Below are 22410 nucleotides of genomic sequence, written 5' to 3'. Positions count from 1 at the left end.
ATGATCTGTATTCTGTTCAGACTCAGCTCATCCTCTGTTTTTGCACCAAGGTCACTTTGGAGCACTAGCACCCTCAGGTGGAGATTCTGTATACCATTTAATACTTCACATGCAAAATGATCATTTGGTGTTTTCACATATAGTCCTTTTTAAACAAACTGAACTCAGTCCTCTTGAAGTGCACCAAAAAGTGGACCGACAGAGAAAGGACTTGAAAGAGACTTCAGCTCTGATGGTGCCTCTGTCCTCTTTCTGTTCACACTATGGCCTATATAAAATATATTGACATCATTTTGGTTTTTACTTTGACGTGGCACTGCAGTGCAGTTATGAAGCCCCTTGCTTTCCAATGAACTTGAAATTGAAGGAAATCCTTTGCATTTCTGTGCTGTAGACTGTTTAATGTATTCTTCATTTCACATCCGGAGACGTGCAGTATATTCCATGGACCAAACTACTCCGTGGTCCTGTGTCCTTGTTACAGGTTTTGTCTGATTGCAATAGCATGTGATCTGGAGGTCTAAATACAATGGCAAAGAGCAAAGCGAACCGGAGTGCTTTGTGTTCACAAAGCACAGGTAAAGTGAACCGCACAGCAGACTTGGAAGCGAACCAAACTCAGACCACCTCCTGAGGAACAGTGCAGGTTACAAACCCATTCCGCCTTTAAAACTATGTTTACCAAAGACTGTTTATGGTATAGCAACTAGAGTGGGGAGACTGTGCAGGTGTCAGAACACTGGAAGATTACTGTTCTGACTTGCAGATGTGGGTCTTTTTTCAAGGCCTACAGACTATGACAGTGTCACTGCAGGTGCTACAGTAGGACAAGTTCACTGACGTGCAAAACGGAGAGCAGGTTCCTCAACCAAGGCTGCATAATCCGTCAAATTTGTTACCTTAAACAACACAAAATGTTTAGAATGTTCTAGTCTTCATCCAAATAAAATCACAGCCAGACTTTGTTCACGAGAAAATGGCATAATATTCAAAATGCTTTATCTTGCCATGTTCATTAAATTTTGACAATCAAATCATTTCACACTGAAATCTCATTTTAATGCTGACAGACAGACAGACAGACAGTTTACAAATATAACCATGGTTCTCTGACTAAAGCATATACACATTTCGCTACCCACTTACTCCATCTAACCCACAAGGGTCAGGTTGCACAGATAATTATTCTGGACTGTGCACAATATGAAAACATCTTTGTGCCTTACCCTCAGTGGCTGCCTAGGAGACCCACTGAATACATTTAACAATGGCCTTGAGCTGGAGACTTATTTATTTCTTGAAGAAACACAACAAATGAATCTATGACACAAAAGCAAAGCTGAACAAAACTACTGAATAACACACAAACAATGACCTCCTGTAGCATGCTACTCAAGGGGTTTATTTGTGTTGATGTGGGGGTAAAATTATCTTTAGTGGAGGAGCTCTTAGAGCTCTGCAGCCATATTCCAGATAGTGGTGCATGGTGGTATTTATAACAAGATTGTCGGCTGGATGGCAAAGGCTCAGTCTGTTCTGGCTGTGCAAAGATGGAACAAATACTGCAGGGGATATGTGATGTCAAAATCATCCTGACATCTTGCTTAGTCAGAGTCCCTCTCATCCTTGCAATGTTCAAAGACATCTTTCAAAAGGATCATTCCTGATCAGTGCTCGTAAGTGACAGGTATCACAAATTTATTTATGATGACCTACTAAAAATGTGTTTTCTTTGTCTGGGATTCTTTTAAATATCACATTTTTGTTCATTTCTGGTCCATGAAAACAGAGGAGTGTCTGGAGGGTTTGGTGCTGTTGAGAATGACAGTGCTAGTGTCTTGTCTCTTGCTCAGGTGTGAGCGCACAGTGCTCATATCATAAGCAAAAGTCAAGTCGAGACCGGAGCCGACACACGATTGTTGTGGCCAGCTGGGGAAAGGAAAACGACAGGCAATGACACGAGCATCATCGGGAAGCTCTTTCAGTAACTTCTCACCCAGGACCTCCATCTGCAAACCAATCAGAAACAGTTAAATAAGTCATTTAGCAATGAAATGCTATGTATGCTAAATGACTTTTACAGCATCAAAAGCTCTACAGGGAGGCAAAAAAATAATTCTGCGTAGGAGAAAAACCCACCACTCCTGGAGCAAGGAAAGCTGTCACATTGTTGTACCTCGATAAATCAGTCTATGAAAGAACAAAAGACACAAATAGGGTCATAAAACAACTTTGATCTGGTTTGAGGGAAGGAATTGTTTTTGTTAAAGGAATACTTCAACCACAAATGACGATTTGTATATCAGCTACTCACTTGTGTTACATTGAATTCACAAAGATAACTTTGTTTTTCTCGCATACTTTTATGGAACAAAGAATCTGAAAATGGAGACCATTCTTGATCACAAAGGGATTGGCATTTAACAATAGCAAAACTGTACCAACACTCCTGTTTGCCATCTTTAACACAACTTGCCATGTCTAATTTTTCCAGTCGTATGCTCAGTACTTCCCAAACAGACAGCCCTCTCCAAAGGGGAACTGAGCTGAAAGTAAAAATATCCTTGCTCTCTTCAAAGCCAGACTCCATTGACAAAAACAGTAATTTTACCTTGTAGAACATGGAAGCTGCTGGTCTACCACTGCCTCAATGGTTTGTTTGTTTCTCTGAGTTTATGTGTGACTTTGCTGAATTGGAACAATCCCTTTAAAACACCAAAGTCACACATTACCACAGACAAAATAACTGACCAAGCCACCTGTGGCAGTGGTAGACCAGCAGCTCCCGAGTTCATCAAGGTAAAATTACTGTTTTTGTCAATGGAGTCTGGCTTTCAAGAGAGCATGGAAGAGTTTCACTTTTAACTTGGTCCCCCATCAGAACGGGCTGTCTCAAAAGTAATGAACACACAACTGGATAAATTAGATTTAGATTATGCTGCATGAGTTGTGTGAGAGGTTGTCAATGGATGTTTTGATATAGTTTGCTGTTGTTAAATGAGGACCCCTATAACTTCAACTCATCAAGAATTTTCTCTGTTTTTGAATGCTTCGTTCACCAGAGGCATTCAAGATAAACAATGTTTTCATCAAAGAAACAAAGAAGCTCCAAGAAGAAAAAGTAGCATGGGCTGAATATTCCTTTAAAGTCTTACCTTCCAGAAATCCTTTTTAACAAAGGTAGCCTGGCTGGACGGCACTCCATTCCAGCTGGCCTTGTTCCTGGCATAGGCTACTAAAATGGAGTTAATCTCAAACCCTGTGCACTGGAAACCAGCAGAAGACGCCGCAAACACCTGGGAAAACAAATGTGATGATTTAAAATACAACAGCAGTACCAAACAGAACACACATCACACTTAGATTTAAAATTAACTCATGAAAATAACAATTTTAGAGTCAGATTTGCGCTCTAGTTTTTGGCCATAAATGAATGTGATTGAAAACTATTTGCATTGGCTGGGTAACCTGAATCCCACTCACTGGCTTCACTTATATAAAACACAGGCAGAGTCCAGATTTGCAGGTCGGACAGAGGGAATTCTGCACAGTTATTTTCGTAAAACACTCACAGTCCACTTACCAGTCTTCCATCTCCTGATCCCAGATCTGCTAAGCGACCTGTCCGTCCCTCCAGCAGCTGCATAATGTTCAGTGTCTGAACTTTGCTGGAGGGCAAATAAGGAACCTGGACCACAGTATAAACACAAAGTCAGTCAATACAAGTCACAATATGAGCCCTACTGTAGATAAGTCTGCATCAAGCTCGACTGAAAGGGAGAGTTCAAGAGAAATCATGACACTAACCAACACTACAGCAACGTGATTTTCTTTTTCATGTAAAACACCTCTGCATATGCTTTTCCTTTTACTTCTGCTGACAACAGTCCAGTCTTTTGAGTGCTGTGACTACAGTATAACCTTGAATCTGATCTCCCACTCACTGACAGTGGATCTGACATTATCTGTCTGAGTGACAAATTCTGCAGGGCTCTCTCTTGTCTCTAGCTGAGGTGCACTGGGTTTAGGATATACAGTCGCTGGCAGGATAAACAAATCATTGTGTCATTCATCCAAAAAAATCACAGGTCAGAGATATAATAAACATGGAAAAGCTGTTACGTTTTAATCATATTTTATGTATTAATATTAGCTGTTTAACTGCTTCTTTTCAGATTCTCCATGCAACAAAAACAGCGTCAGCATTACCTAACTTCTGATAATCTGCTCCTGATCATCATGTTTTCCTGTTCATCTTGTACCGACAGGGAACAAAAATAGTACACGAACCATTATGTTACGACAATAGACTTCAGATTGACATACTGTAGAAAATGGTGCAGCTCTCCATGAAACATAATGGCGGTTACAGACTTACCATTTTCTTCTTGCTAGCGCAAAACACTAAGCTCCAAAATAAGCAAATCATCGTTATTGTGCAAGTTATGTTCTGTCTTGTGATTTCACACAAACATGCAGCACTTGGTATTTGAAAGGATGTGAAGAAAGCAAAGCCAGCAGGTAAAAACAGAAAATAAAAGGGAATCTCAAGCACCTTGAGGTTCATTGGGATTTTGCGAAATCCAGGCAGAGAAAACAGGCTCCATAGTCCGTAGAGGCCTGTGAGGAGAGAGCCTACGCAGGCCGACAGGACGGGATGGGGTTTGGTGGTGGGAAGGACCTTGCCATAATCCTGCAGAATCACTTCAATGGAGTCCTCCATTGTGAACTGTCACCAGTATGGTAGGAAATACAGTAAATGAGGGGAGAGGTTACTGCAGGAAATATCTCTGAAGAACTCTGTAATATTCCTTAGCCCAACAGATACTGGATTAATGAGGTCAAGATCAATACTGTTATTTGATCATTTTAGAAATCAGATAGGATTTTCGGCTTTTGTTTTTGGCAACCCAACTGCCAGAGTAAATGTTGGCATTGTACATTTACAAACCACAGTTAAATTTTGTAGGTTTCATATTATTATGTTGATCTGTTCTGTACGAAGTCTATATCATGTCTGTCCGTCCTGGAAGAGGGATCCCTCCTCAGTTGCTCTTCCTGAGGTTTTTTCCCCTGTTAAAGGTTTTTTTGGGGGAGTTTTTCCTTATCCGCTGCGACGGTCCTAAGGACAGAGGGTTGTCGTATGCTGTAAAGCCCTGTGAGGCAAACTGTGATTTGTGATATTGGGCTTTATAAATAATATTGATTGATTGATTGATTGATTGATTGATTGATAGATATGCAGTGGATATATTAAGACTTTACATTTCTGTAAGTTTCAATTTCCAATTTTATGCTGTGAACACTGTGGATAATGTGATTAGGTTTAGGTACAAAAAACACTTGGTTAGGGTTGGGGAAACACCATGGTTTGGCATAAAACACCAGGTTTGGTTGCTACAAACATGCTTGGACAAGAAAACTAACTAATGTCCATACTTAATAAAAATAACTGTTGGGGTTGGTTAGGGCTTGGCAATAAATCAATATTGTATCCGTATCCTGAAATGAGATTACATTATCCTCCTGAGACCCTGTGTCCTCATATGAGGACATCACATTTTGGGTTTACTTGACCTTATACTTCATTCTACATAACTTAGACCTGTTGTCTTCATTCGTGGACACTTTTTGTGCCATCTAGTGGTAGTAAGAGCACAATACACTAATCCATGTAAAAACAAGATGGCAGCCATCTCTGCCAAGTCAGTCTGCAGCCGATCCTGACACAAAAGTGGACAAGATCCAAAACCTGATCACAGTTCATGGTTGAAACTATTTACGATGTTTGTGGTTTAATAAATTTGACCAATGTTAGCAACAGTAACAAGCCTAGACACTGTTTATTAGGAAGTACGCGTTTGAAGACATTGGGACTTTTTTATCGTCTAGTTTGAGGACATTGGGACTTAATTATCTTTGCCAATGTTTCATTTTTTATATTTATCAGGTCCTACTGATCCCAAATAACTAGAAGGATTTAAAAATACATACTAAACAAAAGTTCGGGTCTCAGGAGATTATGCCTGGTTTTTAAGGCTGAATTACAGTAAAATGATGTAATTTTCCAAATTTACCAGCCTATTGATACTGTCCTATCATTCACCTTTACTCACTTAGTCAATATATATCCACATTACTGATGATTTACCAAAAATCTCATCCTATAAATATTTTCAAAAAGCACCAGTATTCAACCCCACAGTGTCTTGTTAAAAATAACGTGATGTTTGATTTTATCGCCCAGCTCCTACTGGAGTATACATAAGGTCTTCAAAGATTCTATAAAAGGTTTATACCCTATAACCTGTACTATTTTATGCTAGAGTAATTTAATGATGTCTCAAACAGTTGAGGTTAATTTGGAAAGCTGTAACACTAAAATAGGATAAGGTTGCTCTGGATACAAATAACCAATCTCCCTTTGTAAACAGACACAGCTCGTCGGTATCAAGAAGTCAGTGGGCTTATAAAGCAACAGTTAGCCTATCTGAATTACAGCCAATATTGCTTTGTTAATCATTACCACAGGCCTGCCTTTGAGAGCTGCCAAAATATCACCAGAGCACCTTTTCCCAACAGCAGATGGTGCTACAGCTGCCGTTCACCATGAATCCTTCTAGAAAAGTTTTATTTACCATCATGCACTGAAACAAAAACAACATCTCTGTGTCTGCAAACAAATGTTATTTCGAATGTAGGTGCTCGTATTGTCGAAAAGAGAAGCTGAGAAGCGCCACCGCTCCAAATGATCCCAAAGCAGCTTTCAAACACGCCAACAGATTGTTAGGATTTTGGATTCTGGATGAAATCGGCACTAAATGTCCCAAACTAACAGAACAAATGAGCCACTGACCTACTTACGCGCAAGATGGACTCACGCCCTGCACAGATATGGCACATATTTGAAGTTACAACAGGCAAAATGTGCGTAAACAGACGTGTTTATGCAGCCTACCTGACCCGCCCCTCTGCTGCGCACTCACCAGCCTGCACACACAGATCCTCCAGTCAAAGGGCGGCCAGTCAGCGCACAATCCCGCCCTATAAACTCATACACGCCCTATCAAATGTCTGCTAACTGGCAGATACAAGACTCCCGACAGCTAGAGCCTGTGCGAGTTGTAGTCCGCGCTTATGTAATGTCTGTTGTGGCTGACCGTGGCTTCTTTGCGCACGCTGGACTGTTATAGACTAAGCGTCAGGTGTGAGATGAGTAATAGGGGAAAGTTGGGGCCACTTATTAAAAGCATTCAGGGGAATAATAAAGGAGAATAATTGTGCCAATCTCATTTGCACCTCTCAGATTAATTATGCAGGTGTTAAATAAGCCAAAAAAGAGAGAGCCGAGGTGATTACAATTGCAAAGATGCCCATTTCCATGCACTTCCGCCTCGGCCTCATCCCGCACTTGCTCCCATTGAAAGCAGCACAATAATAATATTCATCACCACTCAGGCCTCTCTTATTTGCTCAGCCGCTTGCTCTCTGAAGCGGAGCTGGCTGCATGGGCGGGGGGACGGCGGCGAGAGTGACGCAAAAGGAGAGGCCATTATATTTGCTTCCTGAAAAAAAAAATTACTGTCCAGCTGGGAGTTTATTATAGGCACTGGAGTGTATTTTTAAAGAGACACAAAATGGACTTGTACGGGAAGGTAAGATGCATTATTTAATTATGGCATACAGCAGGGAGAGGCTGGAGAGAGGTTTCCAGTTTTATTGCAGTTTTCATCTCTCTCATGCACGGTGAGGAGCGTCTGTAGGCGCTGTCTGATGCTTATTTAAAACAAAAATTAAAAAAAGGAACTACAAAGCTTTTTTCCTACGCTCTCACATTAACTCACACATCTGCTGACAGCTGTGACGCGCTGCATGCTGAGTAATGTAGTCGCATCTCTGCTTTTAACGCTCTCCTCCGCCTGTGCGCCCATGCTGCGCAAAAAAACTACAACACCCGTCTGCTTTTTAAACACCCCCCCCCCCCCTCCGTGACGTCACACACACGCATGAAACGCACTTTCCCCTCCGCTCGTGCTCATCTCACGCGAGCCAGCCTCGTCAGCTCAGGGGCGCGTGCCACATCCGAAGCGGAGAGGGACAGCTCCCAGGTGCTGAAGCTGCTCGGCGCTCCAGAGAGAGAAAAACGAGACACAGAGAGGGGGGAAGGAAACACCACCGCCTGCATTAGACACTAATATTATAAAACCCGTATTCTGCAATAACAGGGGCAGACACAGATAGAGACCGAGGCCTTCAAAACAGGTTTGTTCACACAATGTCCTCAACGCGTTTTTTTTGGTACTTTCATTTATTAATAGTTATGTGGAAGAATTTCATGAATACATAAAATGACCTCCTGGCCAGAATTGCTCGTGTAGCATTAGCTGGCATGTAGCTCCCTGCTCAAATACATCGTGTATTATCATATTAAATGCCTTTATCGTGGTGTGTGTAAAGAGCAGCATTGTACTGATATTTTCAAAGCGGTGTCCTTGCCATTACTGCCTCGGTGGGGTTTTTTTTTTCTCATACACGGAAGCGAGCAGAAACCCGGTGCAGGATGTGCAGGATTGAGGTTCGGCATCTTTTATAACTGGTTAGGCTCCAAGGAGAGCTGGGCTGCTCATGTTTGGAATATAAGCGCAGTGGGTTTTGTCAAAACATTCACCTTGGAGCTAAGATGACTGCTCTGGGCATCTTGCTCGTAGTACTCTTGTCCTCTTAGGTCGTTGACTGCTGACAGGTTGCACGGTGTATATTTAGATATGTATCCATGACATCCTTTGTACAGCAGTAGGATATTGCAGCCTTAATGTGGAAGATTCAATGGCTGGTGAATTTTGATTGTATGTCCAGTAGCATATAGGTCTATTTTGCAAAGTGCATCAAAAGTGCTCCATCTGAATTGTATTCACCAGCTAATATCCATAAAATCAATTCTAATAATCCTTGACTTCATCATTTTGGCTTTAGAGAAGACAAACTCAGCTTTTTAAATAATCCCTGTTATCTAATACTCATCAATACAACAGCTTGCTGTGTTGGTCATGCTGCTTTGCCTGACACAGCCTTCTGTCACCTCTGATCTGAGGCCTGCACAGAAAGCATGTGCAGGACTCTGCGCTACAACATCTCCAGTCCACTGAAAAACAAATAATCTCTTTGCATCTTGTGAAACTTGTGTGCGTCACGGGCTCTGAAAAGCTCCACATCAAGTCAAGGTGAAGCTCTTCTTTAGCGTCTCCTTTTGTGTTTTCCTTGCAGATGGCTGCCACTCAGGATGTGAAAGGGAAGGGGGAGGGAGGGGACCAAAACTTCGACTACATGTTCAAGCTGCTGATCATCGGCAACAGCAGCGTGGGCAAAACGTCCTTCCTGTTCCGCTACGCCGACGACGCCTTCACCTCGGCCTTCGTCAGCACAGTGGGCATCGACTTCAAAGTAAAGACGGTGTACAAGAACGACAAGAGGATCAAGCTGCAGATCTGGGTATGAAATATTAACATCGAAGCGTTAAACGTGTAGAAGCGGGACACAAAATGTTTGATTCCTGATCAAACCTGATGAAACAAGTGGAATATAGCAATCAAAGATGTGTTATTTCTGCTTATCCTGCACTCCTTGGCTGATCATTACAAGACAATCATATAATTATCTGCTGTTTCTTCCTCATATATCCTATTCAGTCTCCAAACTCTATACAGGATTTAAATATGATCTAATTATGGTCATTTATAGAAGCAAGAAAACACATTTCCACACTACAAAGCAGCAACATATAACAAACCGTAACCATGGCTTCCCTTTCATGTCACAGTTTCCTCTGTCATGCCAAGCGTGCACAAATTAATTCAGCTAAATTGAGAGTATTTGCATGATGAATCATAGTTAATAAGTGGGAGAAATCCATGTCCTGTCGTCCTCCAAGGTCTCCTGGAGGACTACCTAAGCTCTAAGGGGGCAGGGGCCTCTTCAGAGACGCCCTGCCCCCCTCGTTCATCTGCGTCTTTGTGTTCCCGCAGAGTGAATCCTGTCTGTAAGAGGCTGTCAGTCTATGCCCAGAGCCCACTTTCTCCTGACCCCTGCCCGTATCTTTCTCTGCGGATCAATATGTTTCAAAGACGGTGACGGGTTGGGACTTGATGGCTGTGTGCTCGGCAATACAAAAAAGTCCTGCAGAGACAGGATCACCTATGAATTAATTCAGTTTTAGTCAGGGGTTTTGTCTCTGAGAGCAGATGCTTGTTTAGTATGTTGGGACACACTCCCCTTTTCATCTCTTGATGTTTATATTATGTTATATATACTTCAGTCAAAGTATAGAATGTAGATTTGAAGCTAATGCTATGTCAGTCTTTTAAAAGATCACTGTCACACATTCCAACTACACCATCTTATTATACTAATGTTTGAATTTCAGCGCCTCAATTCACAAATAAATTAATGTTCCTTTTTTTTTGTCCTTAGCCTTAAAAACAAGTGGCACATTGGTCATGTGCTCCATTAACCGAGGAAAGCTTCAGGAGAGGCTGCATTGTGTTTCCTTGGTTTAACACTCCAGGATGTAAGTCTGGAGACAGATGGAAGTCTCAACGTTACTGACAGGAGACTAGTAAGTGTTAGTTTGGCAAACAGCGGGGAAGAACGCAGAAGCAACACCTTCCTCAGAATGTGTGGGAAAGCGAAGAATGTCTGAGGCTGTTTAATTAGGAGTTCATCTGAGCTGCTGGAGCAGATTGTCTGGTAATACCTCTGAGACAGTGGAAGGGATAGATATGTAAAAAGTTCTATTATTCTTTTTGCGCGCTTCACCAAATGGCAACTTTCCGTCAGATGTTTTTCTCCTTCTTGTCATAATAGGTGCCTTTTGTGGCAATTAGCCGCCCCCAGACGTTTGGTGTTTGCTAATCACACAAAGAGACAAAGGAGAAGCGCTCCAGCAGGATGTTGAAAAAATATATTTGAACAGTAAAATGACAGGCTTATCAGGGTAATGCGTTTTTCGTCAATAGTAAAGGCAAGCAGAGTCAGAGAGAAAAAGCACTGGAGTTGCATCCAATTAATTGGTTTGTCTTTTTTTGTATTTGGGCTCAAAGGGAGCTGAGGTTTACAGTAAGTGGCTGTTTAAGGTGATGGCTATCGACTAATGTCATTGTGGTGGTCGCACCATTAATCTGCTGAGAGATACAAGCGTCAGAATGCATCATAGAGTTGTTCCCAGTTGTCGTATTAGGCCGGAGTGAATGAAGCGTATCGCCGAGAGTTGCCAAGATGAACCCTCGTGAAAAAACTAAAAACTCACTTTACTGAATGAAGAGTTCAGGCACATGTCAGCCTCCGCTCACTGCCTCTCCACTTGAAGCAGTCAGCTCCTTGGATTGATTTCTGGTGAGCTGCAAACTAAAAGCGAAGCTTTTCAAGGAGCTCCAATTTACGGGATTCAGCATTTTTTTCCCCCTGTCCTGCTCTTCTTTTTAACTGAGAACAAGCGAACCAGTGCACTGAAATAGCCTGGAAATGCAAAGCTCATTGTCAAGCACTCGGATGAGAATTAATAGGCTACTGAAACATCTTAAAATTCAGCCAAGAGAAAGAACTGATGTTTGAATTTCTAAATACTATATCATGATTGCTGCATCCTCAGTTATACACTTAAAAGAAACTGATAAAACATATTCTTCATCCCTTTATGCAGTTCAGAATGACACTCCACAAACACTGCTATTTATACAACAACACACTGGCCACTGACATTAAAGATGCGCACGTTCACATGCATTTCTGGTGTTATTGTAAACTGACAAAAGGTCCTAGCTGTGGTGTGTGTGGACGCTCGGCAGGCTGCGAGCTCTGTCTCTGTGGAGTGAAGGTCAGAGCTGTCCTCTGGCTATAAACGGGCACACTGTTGCAGCCATGTGCAGACTGACAGAGAGCAAAACCACTGTGGCAAATACAATTCAGTGCTGCCTGTCGAGCTTCTGTTTAACAAGAGCCAAGTGGAGCAGCCAGAAGTGCTCCATCATGATTCACAGACGCCTGCAAACACATTTGTTGTGGGTGGAACAACAGCGCAGTAAACATACAGTACAAACAGGAGGGGCATCACTGGGATTTATTATTATATAATGTACAATAAGACAACAAATCTACACATCTATACGAGCAGAAACATTCCTGACCTCACATCTCTCTTCCTCCCTCGTGGACACACACTCACTACAGGGGGGCTTCATCTGTCTGTATTGGGAGCTATTAGCATTTTCATTGACATCCCGTAGCAAAGGCTGCAGTCGGCGCCTGTTTCCAGGGTAATCTGTGTACAATGTACTACTCCTCGAATGCTGTGTAATCACTCGCTTGCTTTGCCTTTGAGCAATTTGTTCAGCCTTATCGCCAACAGCAAGCAGTTTGCTAATGTTGAAATCATTTTATCTCTATTTTTAGCCTTCTTTCCTAAGAAAATGCACGCCATGAGCCAGGCTCGGAACACTGCACCACCGCGTGCTTAACACAGCTGAGTGATTATTTTATCGAGGAGAGGAAAGAATCAATCACATCAGCCAAAACTGAATCGCTGTTTTTGGCATCTTATCAATGCAAAGCCAGAGAGGCAGTTAGCATAATGATTATTTCCACATCACGAACACAGCAAACGCAGCCTTAAGTAAATGTAGATGTAGATCCGAACTTGTGCTCAGACCTGGACTGATGAATCTCTCTGTATGTATAAATAGCTGCAGATTAATAATGCACGTGGCTTCTCATTTACCATTATGGACTTGCATATTATGTGCGGTGCAGGGTCATGTCAATGTTGCCGAGCCTGACGGCGTAAATATCAGTCAGCTGGCTAACAGCAGGGCTAAATCATGTTGTGTGTGTGCGTGTGTAGGACACAGCAGGCCAGGAGCGCTACAGGACCATCACCACTGCCTACTACCGCGGGGCCATGGGCTTCATCCTAATGTATGACATCACCAACGAGGAGTCCTTCGGTGCTGTGCAGGACTGGTGAGTCGTTCTGGGCTCTTTGGAGTCAATGTTTTTGATGATTTTTGCAGCTCTTATCTTATTTATATCTGTGGGTTATATTGTATTGTTATCTGCATCAGATCAACATATCAAAAGAGCTTTCTGTTTGTCGCTGTAATGCAATCAGTTGATATCCTGCACAGTTGATATTGTACAAGGTTTTCCCTTCTTATGACACAATCTGCAAACAGCTTACCATCTCTATCTCCTTGCAGCTTCTCTGTCTAATATTAGACAGTGTTATGTAGCGTGCATGTGTGCAACATTGTCAAGCTTGGAGGTCGAGGGGAAACTTGTCAAGTTCATGGCTCTCGTCCATTCATGAGTCACACGAGCGTCTGCAGACTGAAGAGCAGCTCTCAGCCAAGCCCACATGTCAGCCATTTACGATGATGTATTCATGTCTAAAACAGGACTTGAAAGGAAGGCAACGTCCAATTGGCTGCAGAAACCAGGTTTCTGGGTTAGGATATTTAGCTCGAGAAACAAGCATGTTCTCATCGGCACAAACAGCAGCGCAACAGCTTTGGTGAAAACACAGAGGAATTGCAGTGCTGCCAATTACTGCAAAGATAAATGTGCCGTTTGATTTACATTTTGCTGATGTTTCTCCTCACGCCCCGACTCTCCACAGGTGTTGTGGTGAGAAACTGTCATTTTCCATTTTATTTACACCCCGCTGTCCTGCGGTTATCTCTGTCTGCCAGCCCCAAAGAGATTATGGGAACACAGAATGAGCTGTTTTTAAAGGGGAAAGCATTCTGAGTAATATTCTCATGATGTTTCAACTGCAAGCAAATGACAATGTGACTCACACAGGCTTGATATAGATGGTGATGTTTTTGACACTTAAACCTGCATGCCACGTGGCTCGCACCCATTGTAGGACTATGACAATAACTATTAAGGCCAGTGTCTACTTGGCCCTCATCACGTAGCCAGCAGCACTTGACAGCTGCTTTAGGAAGCACCTGTCATGCTTAAAGCAGCTGCATTTAGAGTGAACACATGGTGTTCTTTAATTGGGGGTGTTTAAAAGGATGTACAACTGGGATGCTGCACTCTGTTATTAACATAAATTGTGTTAAAATGCTCCACATTATCAGCCTAATTTGTACTGAAATAGACTTACAGTCGTTACATGCAAGGAAAACAAGACTTCTTGTAAGGAGAGGTCGGAGCCAGACACACCTATTATTCTTTTTAAGGCCTGTCTGACACTTTGATGGAATACTGCAGTCTGAGCACTGTCTGTGATGGGTATCTTAATTAATGGAGCCAAGTGTGACCCTGGCAGCGACAATCCTGGAGAGTTACCTGGGAGTACGAGACAGACAGTGCACAAATCAGTCAGCTGTACACAAGGGCAGAGGCTCCTCTTTTTTCTTTTTTTTTGTACCCTTCATATAACCACAATTCTTCTGTTTTTGCCTTTGCCACAGGCTTAAATTCCAGTTTCTCTTTCCCTTGTTCCTTGTGACAAGGTTGTAGAAAAAAAAATAGGGGGTTGCCATGGCAACCACTCCTTCCCTGGCTGTGGCTGATTTAAGCTTGTGACGTGCTCATTTCCTGCCTGTGACAGAGACAAAACAGGGAAATATTGTAACGCCAACATCAAATGTAGGACTTTAAAAGAAATCATGCAAATTAATTACACTGCACACGAACGTGTTTTATTACTGCAAACAGTCTCAAAGCATTTACTGCTCTTTTTCTTTCCCATTCATCCTCTGTTCTCCAGAGGCTGAATTGTTCTGGCGAATACAGACCTTTTATAGCCTGCATATGCAGCTCTGTTAGACTTGATACAAACACAAATGTTTTTCTGTCAGTGAACATTATCAGCAGTTGGCTTCAAAATGACCCACATCTGAACCGCTATAACAAGTCAGAGCTGGACAGAGAGAGAGGAGGAGTGCCAACATCATGCTGCTCTCTCTATCTCTCTCTCTCTCTCGCTCTGACTCGTTGTTTCTTCCTCTCTTTCTTACTGGCTCCTTCGCTACTGTTTTCAGCCTGTGGTGTGTTAGCTGCCCTACTTTTAGTCAGACTGCAACACCACAGGAGATATTTGTTCCCTAAATGCCTTCTCAAAATGTGTTTGGAGGTTAGAACAGTGCAGGCACCTCTCTGATGACGCACAGTCAGTGTGGATGTTGAAATTGTCATTGTTATCATGCAGGAACACTTGACATGGCTCACAATGCAGATTATGTCATACAGTATTACATACATGCAGTGCATATGGTACAGGCAATGCGTGCGTTTATCTAGTTGTCCTTTTTGGGATGTAGCAAACAATAAACCCACTGGAAATCCTCATTCTGGCTTCAAGGCTAAACAGAGAGTGTGTGCATCTTCTGCATACTTAGCCATTATCTAGTAACAAACCAGTGTCTCCCATATGTCTTCTCAGTGACCATAACTAATACCCTTTGTAGCTACAATACCCAACAAGCTGTTTGTAGCACACACACAATTAATAGAGTGCCAGTCAGAAGTTAGCAGGAGTCAAAGAACAAATCTAAAGGAAGGGATGAAAAGTATGACATAACAAGTATCAGTTTCAAGTAGCCAGAAAATAGAAAATGGTAACCTACATCTGAGTAATGCTGAATGCATGTTTTCAGCCCAGAACAACAGTTGACCCACTTTTCCACTGCTGCCATCAGTGACTCAAACACTACACGATGCCAAAGTAATCGCCTATCACGACCCGTCCAAATGGCGAACAAACTTTACATCATGTCCTCCACTCTGCCATCTTTCAGGATTCTGCGCAATAAGAAGTGGCACAGAAACAATCCTGACAAGTTGTCATAACGTAGCAACAGCATTTTGTGATGCTTTTTTAAAAGTTTGTATTTGTTTCTGATTACATGCAGGTCAACCCAAATTAAAACCTACTCATGGGATAATGCACAGGTGGTGCTGGCTGGCAATAAGTGTGATATGGAAGAGGAGAGAGTGGTCTCAGTGGACAGTGGCAGACTGCTGGCAGAACAGTTGGGTAAGTCTTGGAGCAACATTCAGCCCTTAATGCCTTCTGGGATGTTAACAAAAATACTGCTACGCCCTGTACAAAGGTGCCTGAATATTACTGCAGGCTCTGGAGGCCCTTCCCTCCCTTCACAGTATGCCATGGCAATATTAATTCAGGACTCCCCATCAATGGACAGCGACAAACGGTACATGGAGTGCTCTCCCTAATCAGTAAGCAGAATATGAAACTCATCAATGTCAGACAGTACGTCAACAATAAGTCTAGACAAAGCTCGGTTATCAACCAAGTAGGCCTTTGTGCACAGTGGCATCACGAGGAGATCAGTCTTTTTGATTAAAGTATTTCAGAACACTGGGTTGTCTATGCAGTAGAAGGACACAGATACTTTTTCAAGGTGCTACATGACCAGAGAAAACAGAGATAAAGGGCTGTGGCAAGAGGTAGAGAACCTACAACTACCAGAATGCACTGCGCCATACAGGATCAAAAAATGCTGGTGGGTGATGTAATGTGAGCATGTCCATTTTGACACAGGAAGCAATATGGCACCTGGCTGGTGACAAATAATGTTGTAGTACAGTTAAACAGTAAGCTAAAATGTTTCTGTAAACATTTTAGGCAAGAAAAAGGCAACGCAGTTACAGAATTTTGGTTCATTTTAGATCAACACTGCTTACTTTTCCATTTAATCTCAGTTTTTTCAGCCTCTATTTTTACACCACATGAAATGGTGCCCACTTCCTGTTGACAAATTTTCATATTACAGTCAAATAGTGCACTAAAATGTGTTTATGACATTTTAGGTGAGAAAAAGACAATACAGTAACGTAATCTTAGTTTATATCAGCACTGCTGTTTTTCCATTTGATCTGAGTTTTTCCAGCCACTGTTTTTACAATACAGGACATGGCACCCACTTCCTGTTGACAAATTGTCAGATTACAGCCAAATAGTGCACTAAAGTATGTTTCTGAAGGCATTTTTAAGTGAGAAAAAGGCAATACAGAAACATAATCTTGGTTAATATTTGATCAGTACTGCTTAGTTTGCCATTTGATTTGCCATTTGAGTTTGAGAGAGACAGATAGGAGCAGGTCTCTCTCTCTCGATCCACTACTGCACTGTTTGTGTCTGTGGTGGCAGCATAGACTGTATAAGTGGCAGGCATAAGAAAATGTGGAAGTACAGTCTGTAGTTCAAGCAATAATCCTAGAGCCAGCAAAAATCTGGCAGATTCAGCTGAGAGATGAGCAGGGAGATCTGGGTGCTGGTGAGGTAGAGGGAAGTTTATCATAGTAAAAAATAGCAGCGTGCATGCTCCAAAATCTGAAATAATGTGTCAAGTGCTCGGTTGTGGATCCAAAACAAACAGAACACCAGCCCAGACAGATAAGATTACTTATTTAATGTGGGAAAAACAAACAGAAAAGAGCCTGTCTCAGCTACAAAGCCATCATCTATGATGGCAGGATGATGGCTATGTAGCTGATACGCCTTAATTTCGATTTGTTTCTTCCACATTAAATAAGTAAATTTAACACAGTTCATTTACACATACCACCCACATTGTTATGATACATTGCTGGTAAAGTATCCCTTTAAAAACCTGCAAACATTACAAGCAATGAACCAGTATAAAAACTGGTATAAAACCAACTGTTCTCTTATTTCTCCTGGTCGTCTTTGCATGATTGTGTCTTAAAAATCCACAGCCTGAAGAATGTCATGCTCACGGGACATTAGGTGGCTCAGTCTGCTTTGATATGAGGAAGTGCGAAATGCTAATATATCCTCCTGAGACCCGAACTTAAGTTTGTATGCATTTTTAATTTTTCCTAGCTATTTGGGATCAGTAGGACCTGATAATTATAAAATTTAAACATTGTCAACAATGATTAAGTCCCAATGTCCTCAAACGAGACAGTAATGAAGTCCCAATGTCCTCAAATGAGTACTTCCTAATTAACAGTGTCTTAGCTTGTTAATGTTGCTAAAATTGGTCAAACATGTTGCCAAATTAAACCACAAACATTATTAATCATAAATAAACAAGTTTCAACCATAAAAAGTGATCAGGTTTTGGACCTTGTCCACTTTTGTGTCGGGATCGGCTAGTCAGTGGCCATTTAGTTTGGTAAGGAACCGGAACCAGGGCGAGAGAGACAGGATCCGGAATTCGATGGATGTGCCTTTCCATCAAAATAAAAGCACCAAGCTAATAAAAATTGCGGTGAAACTTTTTAATTTAAAGAATATAATTTACAAGAAAGGCCCAAGCCATTAAGTTAATCGATTTTCTTACACCCCTCATCACCCCAAATCGATGGTGCGCCACAATTTAAAGGATAGTGCGCCAGAATTTAAAGTTTTACTTTGGTGAATTTGGTGAATTCCGGATCCGCTCTCTAGACCGGAACCAGAATCCAGACAAAATTCAGAGTGAATGGAAACCAGGCTCTTCGCCGTACGTGAAGAGCCTGGTAACACAAGGCTAGGATCGGCTGCAGACTGACTTGGCAGAGATGGCTGCCATCTTGTTTTCACATGGATTAGTGTATTGTGCTCTTACTACCACTAGATGGCACAAAAAGTGTCCATGAATGAGGACAACAGGTCTAAGTTAAGCAGAATGAAGTATAAGGTGCAGTAAACCCAAAATGTGATGTCCACATGAGGGCACAGGGTCTCAGGAGGATACTTTAGTTTAGGGTTGAGACACTACAGTGTGCTAGTCATCAGCTATGCATGGGAAACCTCTGTGACTTCCCTGGCACAATATTGTTCATGGTGGTGGTTCAAATATATAATATTATAATTGTTGTTAATCTTTTAATAATTAAGCCAATGTCTTGTGAGGCGCCAAGAGGGCCCAGGACTTAGGCTTGCACATTAAGGCAATATTGGCTACATAGAAGCAGCTTTGTTTTTAATAACTGTCAAAGCTTTTCCTATGGTATGGTTGTTGTCTTAGTCAGCTGTCTCTTCCTGTTCTCATGTTTCTTGCTCTCCCCAAGGTTTCGAATTCTTTGAGACCAGCGCCAAGGATAACATCAACGTGAAGCAGACCTTTGAACGTCTCGTCGACCTAATTTGCGACAAGATGTCCGAGAGCTTGGACACAGATCCAGCCATCACCACAGGAGCCCCCACTGCCAAACTCACGGACAGCGCTCCGCCCCTCCAGCAGCCTGGATGCAACTGTTAGTGACTGATGTCAGGAAGCAAAGGGAGGGCGGCGCAGGTCCCGTAAGGTGGTAGAGTGTGCAGAGTTTTGTTCTCCCTTATCACTCCTGCTAGTGCTGCTTCCTCTGGACTACAGTTCAAACCCTGTTTAGTAGTAGAATTACAAAATGCCGTCGTATTATCTCTCAACTTTATCACCTTATATCAAGAGCAAATAACCAGACAAGCAGACATGGCTATTGTACGATGTGTAACACTACAGGATATCTAGAATATAGAGACACCATATTCTCATGTTTCAGCTAGTTAGTATGGTCATAAACCAAGATAAGGCTGGAAATAGTCCATAGTCATGATGTACAGTTAACCCTTAAGACCTTTAAAAATCTTTAAGACCTAGAATAATTATAAAATGAGGGATAGAGTCAGTGAGTGCTTTATTTTTTATTTTTTGTACAGTATGTATTTTCCTTTTATAGGATTATTTGGTCTCCTAAAGCTGCCAAATCTATGATTTAGTGCACTATAGGATGTAGCGGCTTTTCTTTTTTTTTTGTTGTAATGAGTGTGTGGCTGTTGTGTGACTGTACAGTAAGTGCGAGTGGGGTTGCATGAGTGTGAGATACAGATGAGTGCAACTTTGTCATCTAAAAAAAAAATTATCTACCTTGGATAAAAAGTGGCCTTTTAGCATCTCCAACACGGCCTCTGTAAGTTCCTCTGTCATGCTTACTTTTGGAATGAATCCAGTATGTATAATGTTGATGTGATTCCACGTTTTTGGTGTCTGTAGATGTGCGATTTCTCTGATAAGTATATCTGTAAATCTTAAAGCAACTACTTCTCTGTGCTTAGCCTCTAAGATGACCCTTTATAGTTTGATGCGATGAGCATGCTGCCAAAAAGAGTCAATCATATGTGCTTTTTTTAATCTAAAGATAGATCCTAAACGTCCTTAACTCCATATGATAGCAATGATCCAGCATTTCATTAACTGAACATCAAACACTGACAAGGCACAGTACAGTGTATGATACACAATCTGATCAGCTCTGGCATGGAATAAACAGCCATATATATAAAAAATATTGTTTAATTCAGCATGTGAAAATTTCATGTTTGTGCGATTAAATTAAGTCCATATTGAAAGAAAAATCTTAGTAAGCTGCTTAGAAGACATTATAGACATACAGTAGTTTAAAATGGGAATGCAGATATGGAAGCAAATAAAAGACATACGTATTTGAGTCACTGAAAACTTGAAAACGTGAATTGATAGCATTGAAATATCTTTGCTTTGAAAAACATGTATCTGAATTTATTTGTCCCTTAATTCCACTTTTTGGGATTAAAATGTAAAAAAGTCTTGATTTGTGATTTTGAAAACCAAATTTGGTTTATTTTTCAATGTTCACTAATTCAGACTCAAAAATTCAAGTTTCAGAATTTCAGATTTCAGAATTTGGTCAAATTCAGACTCAAAAATTCAAGTTTCAGAATTTCAGAATTTGTCTGGTCAAATTCAAGTTTCAGAATTTCAAATTTCAGAATTTGACTGGTCAAATTCAGATCCAAAAAACTGAAGTTTCAGATTTGCAGATTTCCGAATTTGACTGGTTAAATTCAGATCTAAAAATTCAAGTTTCAGAATTTCAAATTTCAGAATTTGACTGGTCAAATTCAGACTCAAAAATTCAAGTTTCAGAATTTCATTTCAGAATTTGACTGAGCAAATTCAGATCCAAAAATTCAAGTTGAAAAATTTCCATAGCAAATTTGGGGTACCTTGGTCAGGAGGTATTTGGTCAGCCTTCAAACCAATGAAAATTCAGCTTTTGAAATTTTAAATCAGTTAATTTTATATTTCAGTTTTAAACAGATTAATTACATGGTTTTTAAAGTAAAGAATTTAAATGCTATAAATTTATGTTTTTTTTAATTTCAAAATTAAGTATTTACTTGCTGTTAAAATTCAGATACTTGTGTCTCTTATTTGTTTCTGTATGCAAACATTAACAGTGCTGTAGTGGTCTTAATGATAACTTAAGTCCATGTAGTATAAAAGTTGTAGCTTATTTTCAAAATAAAATCCAGAAAGCCTTTCAGTTCTGCAACCCATAGAGAAAAAGTGTGCCAAAACATTACAGTTCCTTTAGCATCGTCAGTTGTTTGTTGCATAGTTGAATAAAAACCTCCAGAAAATTGCATGAAGCCAGTCCTGACTTATCTATGTAGATTTATATAATAAGATAGTGTATATATAGCACTCTGTGTTACAGATTTAGAAGCATTGTCATAGCACTCGCTGTGAGATGCAATGGGCCAATAAGTGCAATATTTTATGAATGAAACCCTGTACATAGTTTCTCCTGTCCTCGAGTACTACGACTCTATCTGCAGTATGTGAGTGAATGTTTGGCTCTGAAACTGATGTACAATCTCCAACAACAAAAAAGAAAGAAAAGAAAAGTGAGAGCGTGCTTCATTCGGTAACTGCAGCCACTGAATGTGTGACTCGGTGTGTGTGAATGTGTGTGTACCTGCCATACTGAACAGACAAATAATATAGTGTATTGTTTGTGTATACCTTTTGTACAAATGTATTCACGTACTCTATGCTGTTCCTGCTAACTGTGTTGGGTGTTGATTGATCGTGTATTATCATGTCAAAATGCAGTGTTATTGTGAAAGATAGTCAGGGAGGTAACTTAGTCCATGCCATAATATGCCATACTGTTGTAATTCCAAGAAGAAGGGATACACATTAACTAGTTCAGAGACCCTGCGCATATGTGTGTACACGTGCTTTGTGCGTGTGCATCTGTGTACGTGTGTGTGATATTATAATTTTATGCTAATAGCCATGAAATAAATTATTGTACTGATCTCCAGTCAAGATTCATTTAATAGAAGAATAGTTATGTGGCGATGCCCAAACACTGACACTCTGGTTGAATCTCATTTTAGAACACTTTACATATAAAACTGAATATATTTGTTTCTCAGAGTGCAAGCAAAGTTAAGAAGTATGTTTTTGAGATTATAGGAAATAAATCAAATTCTATCAGTGGGTCTCTGTGTTCTCTCTCGCTCGCTGCTGACTGCACAGAAGCATGACGGAGGGATTGGGCGGCTGCTGCCCTCTAAGCCGGACCTGCTGTCTCTGATCTGGTGATGCAGCACAGACGATT

At 41.1% G+C, this 22410-nt stretch overlaps 2 protein-coding genes across 5 annotated transcripts; one reads left to right on the top strand and one right to left on the bottom strand.

Moving 5' to 3' along the window:
• Nucleotides 1-1037: 1037 nt before the first annotated feature.
• On the bottom strand, nt 1038-7114 carry LOC117251884 (adenine nucleotide translocase lysine N-methyltransferase). Of its 3 annotated transcripts, none has more exons than XM_033618428.2 (6): nt 6959-7114; nt 4556-4729; nt 3584-3688; nt 3156-3296; nt 2140-2190; nt 1038-2009 (listed from the first exon to the last, which is right to left on the bottom strand). In XM_033618428.2, exons 2-6 carry the CDS (start codon nt 4721-4723, stop codon nt 1767-1769), a joined length of 708 nt encoding a protein of 235 aa, XP_033474319.2. In that variant the 5' UTR covers nt 4724-4729; nt 6959-7114; the 3' UTR covers nt 1038-1766. The 3 variants fall into 3 exon arrangements, with proteins under 3 accessions (XP_033474319.2, XP_033474318.2, XP_033474317.2); XM_033618427.2 differs by having other exon boundaries at nt 6857-6974; XM_033618426.2 differs by having other exon boundaries at nt 6865-6968.
• Nucleotides 7115-7520: 406 nt separating this feature from the next.
• Nucleotides 7521-22286, top strand: rab3c (RAB3C, member RAS oncogene family). 2 transcript variants are annotated; one of them, XM_033618434.2, is made up of 5 exons: nt 7521-7655; nt 9265-9489; nt 12893-13011; nt 15918-16042; nt 19051-22286. In XM_033618434.2, exons 1-5 carry the CDS (start codon nt 7638-7640, stop codon nt 19239-19241), a joined length of 678 nt encoding a protein of 225 aa, XP_033474325.2. In that variant the 5' UTR covers nt 7521-7637; the 3' UTR covers nt 19242-22286. The 2 variants fall into 2 exon arrangements, with proteins under 2 accessions (XP_033474325.2, XP_033474326.2); XM_033618435.2 differs by lacking the exon at nt 7521-7655 and adding an exon at nt 8035-8262.
• The last annotated feature ends 124 nt before the right edge of the window (nt 22287-22410 follow it).

This window comes from Epinephelus lanceolatus, chromosome 9 (assembly GCF_041903045.1).
Source record: "Epinephelus lanceolatus isolate andai-2023 chromosome 9, ASM4190304v1, whole genome shotgun sequence".
In the NCBI taxonomy this organism is placed as follows: Eukaryota; Metazoa; Chordata; class Actinopteri; order Perciformes; family Serranidae; genus Epinephelus; species Epinephelus lanceolatus.
This window is presented reverse-complemented; position numbering and strand designations above follow the sequence as displayed.

Bases quoted from the DNA above. Each gene is read 5' to 3' on its own strand.
- LOC117251884 (XM_033618426.2), bottom strand. From the start codon at position 6,903: ATGTGCCATATCTGTGCAGGGCGTGAGTCCATCTTGCGC. The intron at 3,689-4,555 runs GTGCTTGAGATT...ACTGTGGTCCAG, and splicing joins AAATCCCAATGAACCTCAAG to GTTCCTTATTTGCCCTCCAG. The intron at 2,191-3,155 runs GTAAGACTTTAA...GTTCTTTCATAG, and splicing joins TTAAAAAGGATTTCTGGAAG to ACTGATTTATCGAGGTACAA.
- rab3c (XM_033618434.2), top strand. The intron at 13,012-15,917 runs GTGAGTCGTTCT...GATTACATGCAG, and splicing joins TTCGGTGCTGTGCAGGACTG to GTCAACCCAAATTAAAACCT. The intron at 16,043-19,050 runs GTAAGTCTTGGA...GCTCTCCCCAAG, and splicing joins ACTGCTGGCAGAACAGTTGG to GTTTCGAATTCTTTGAGACC.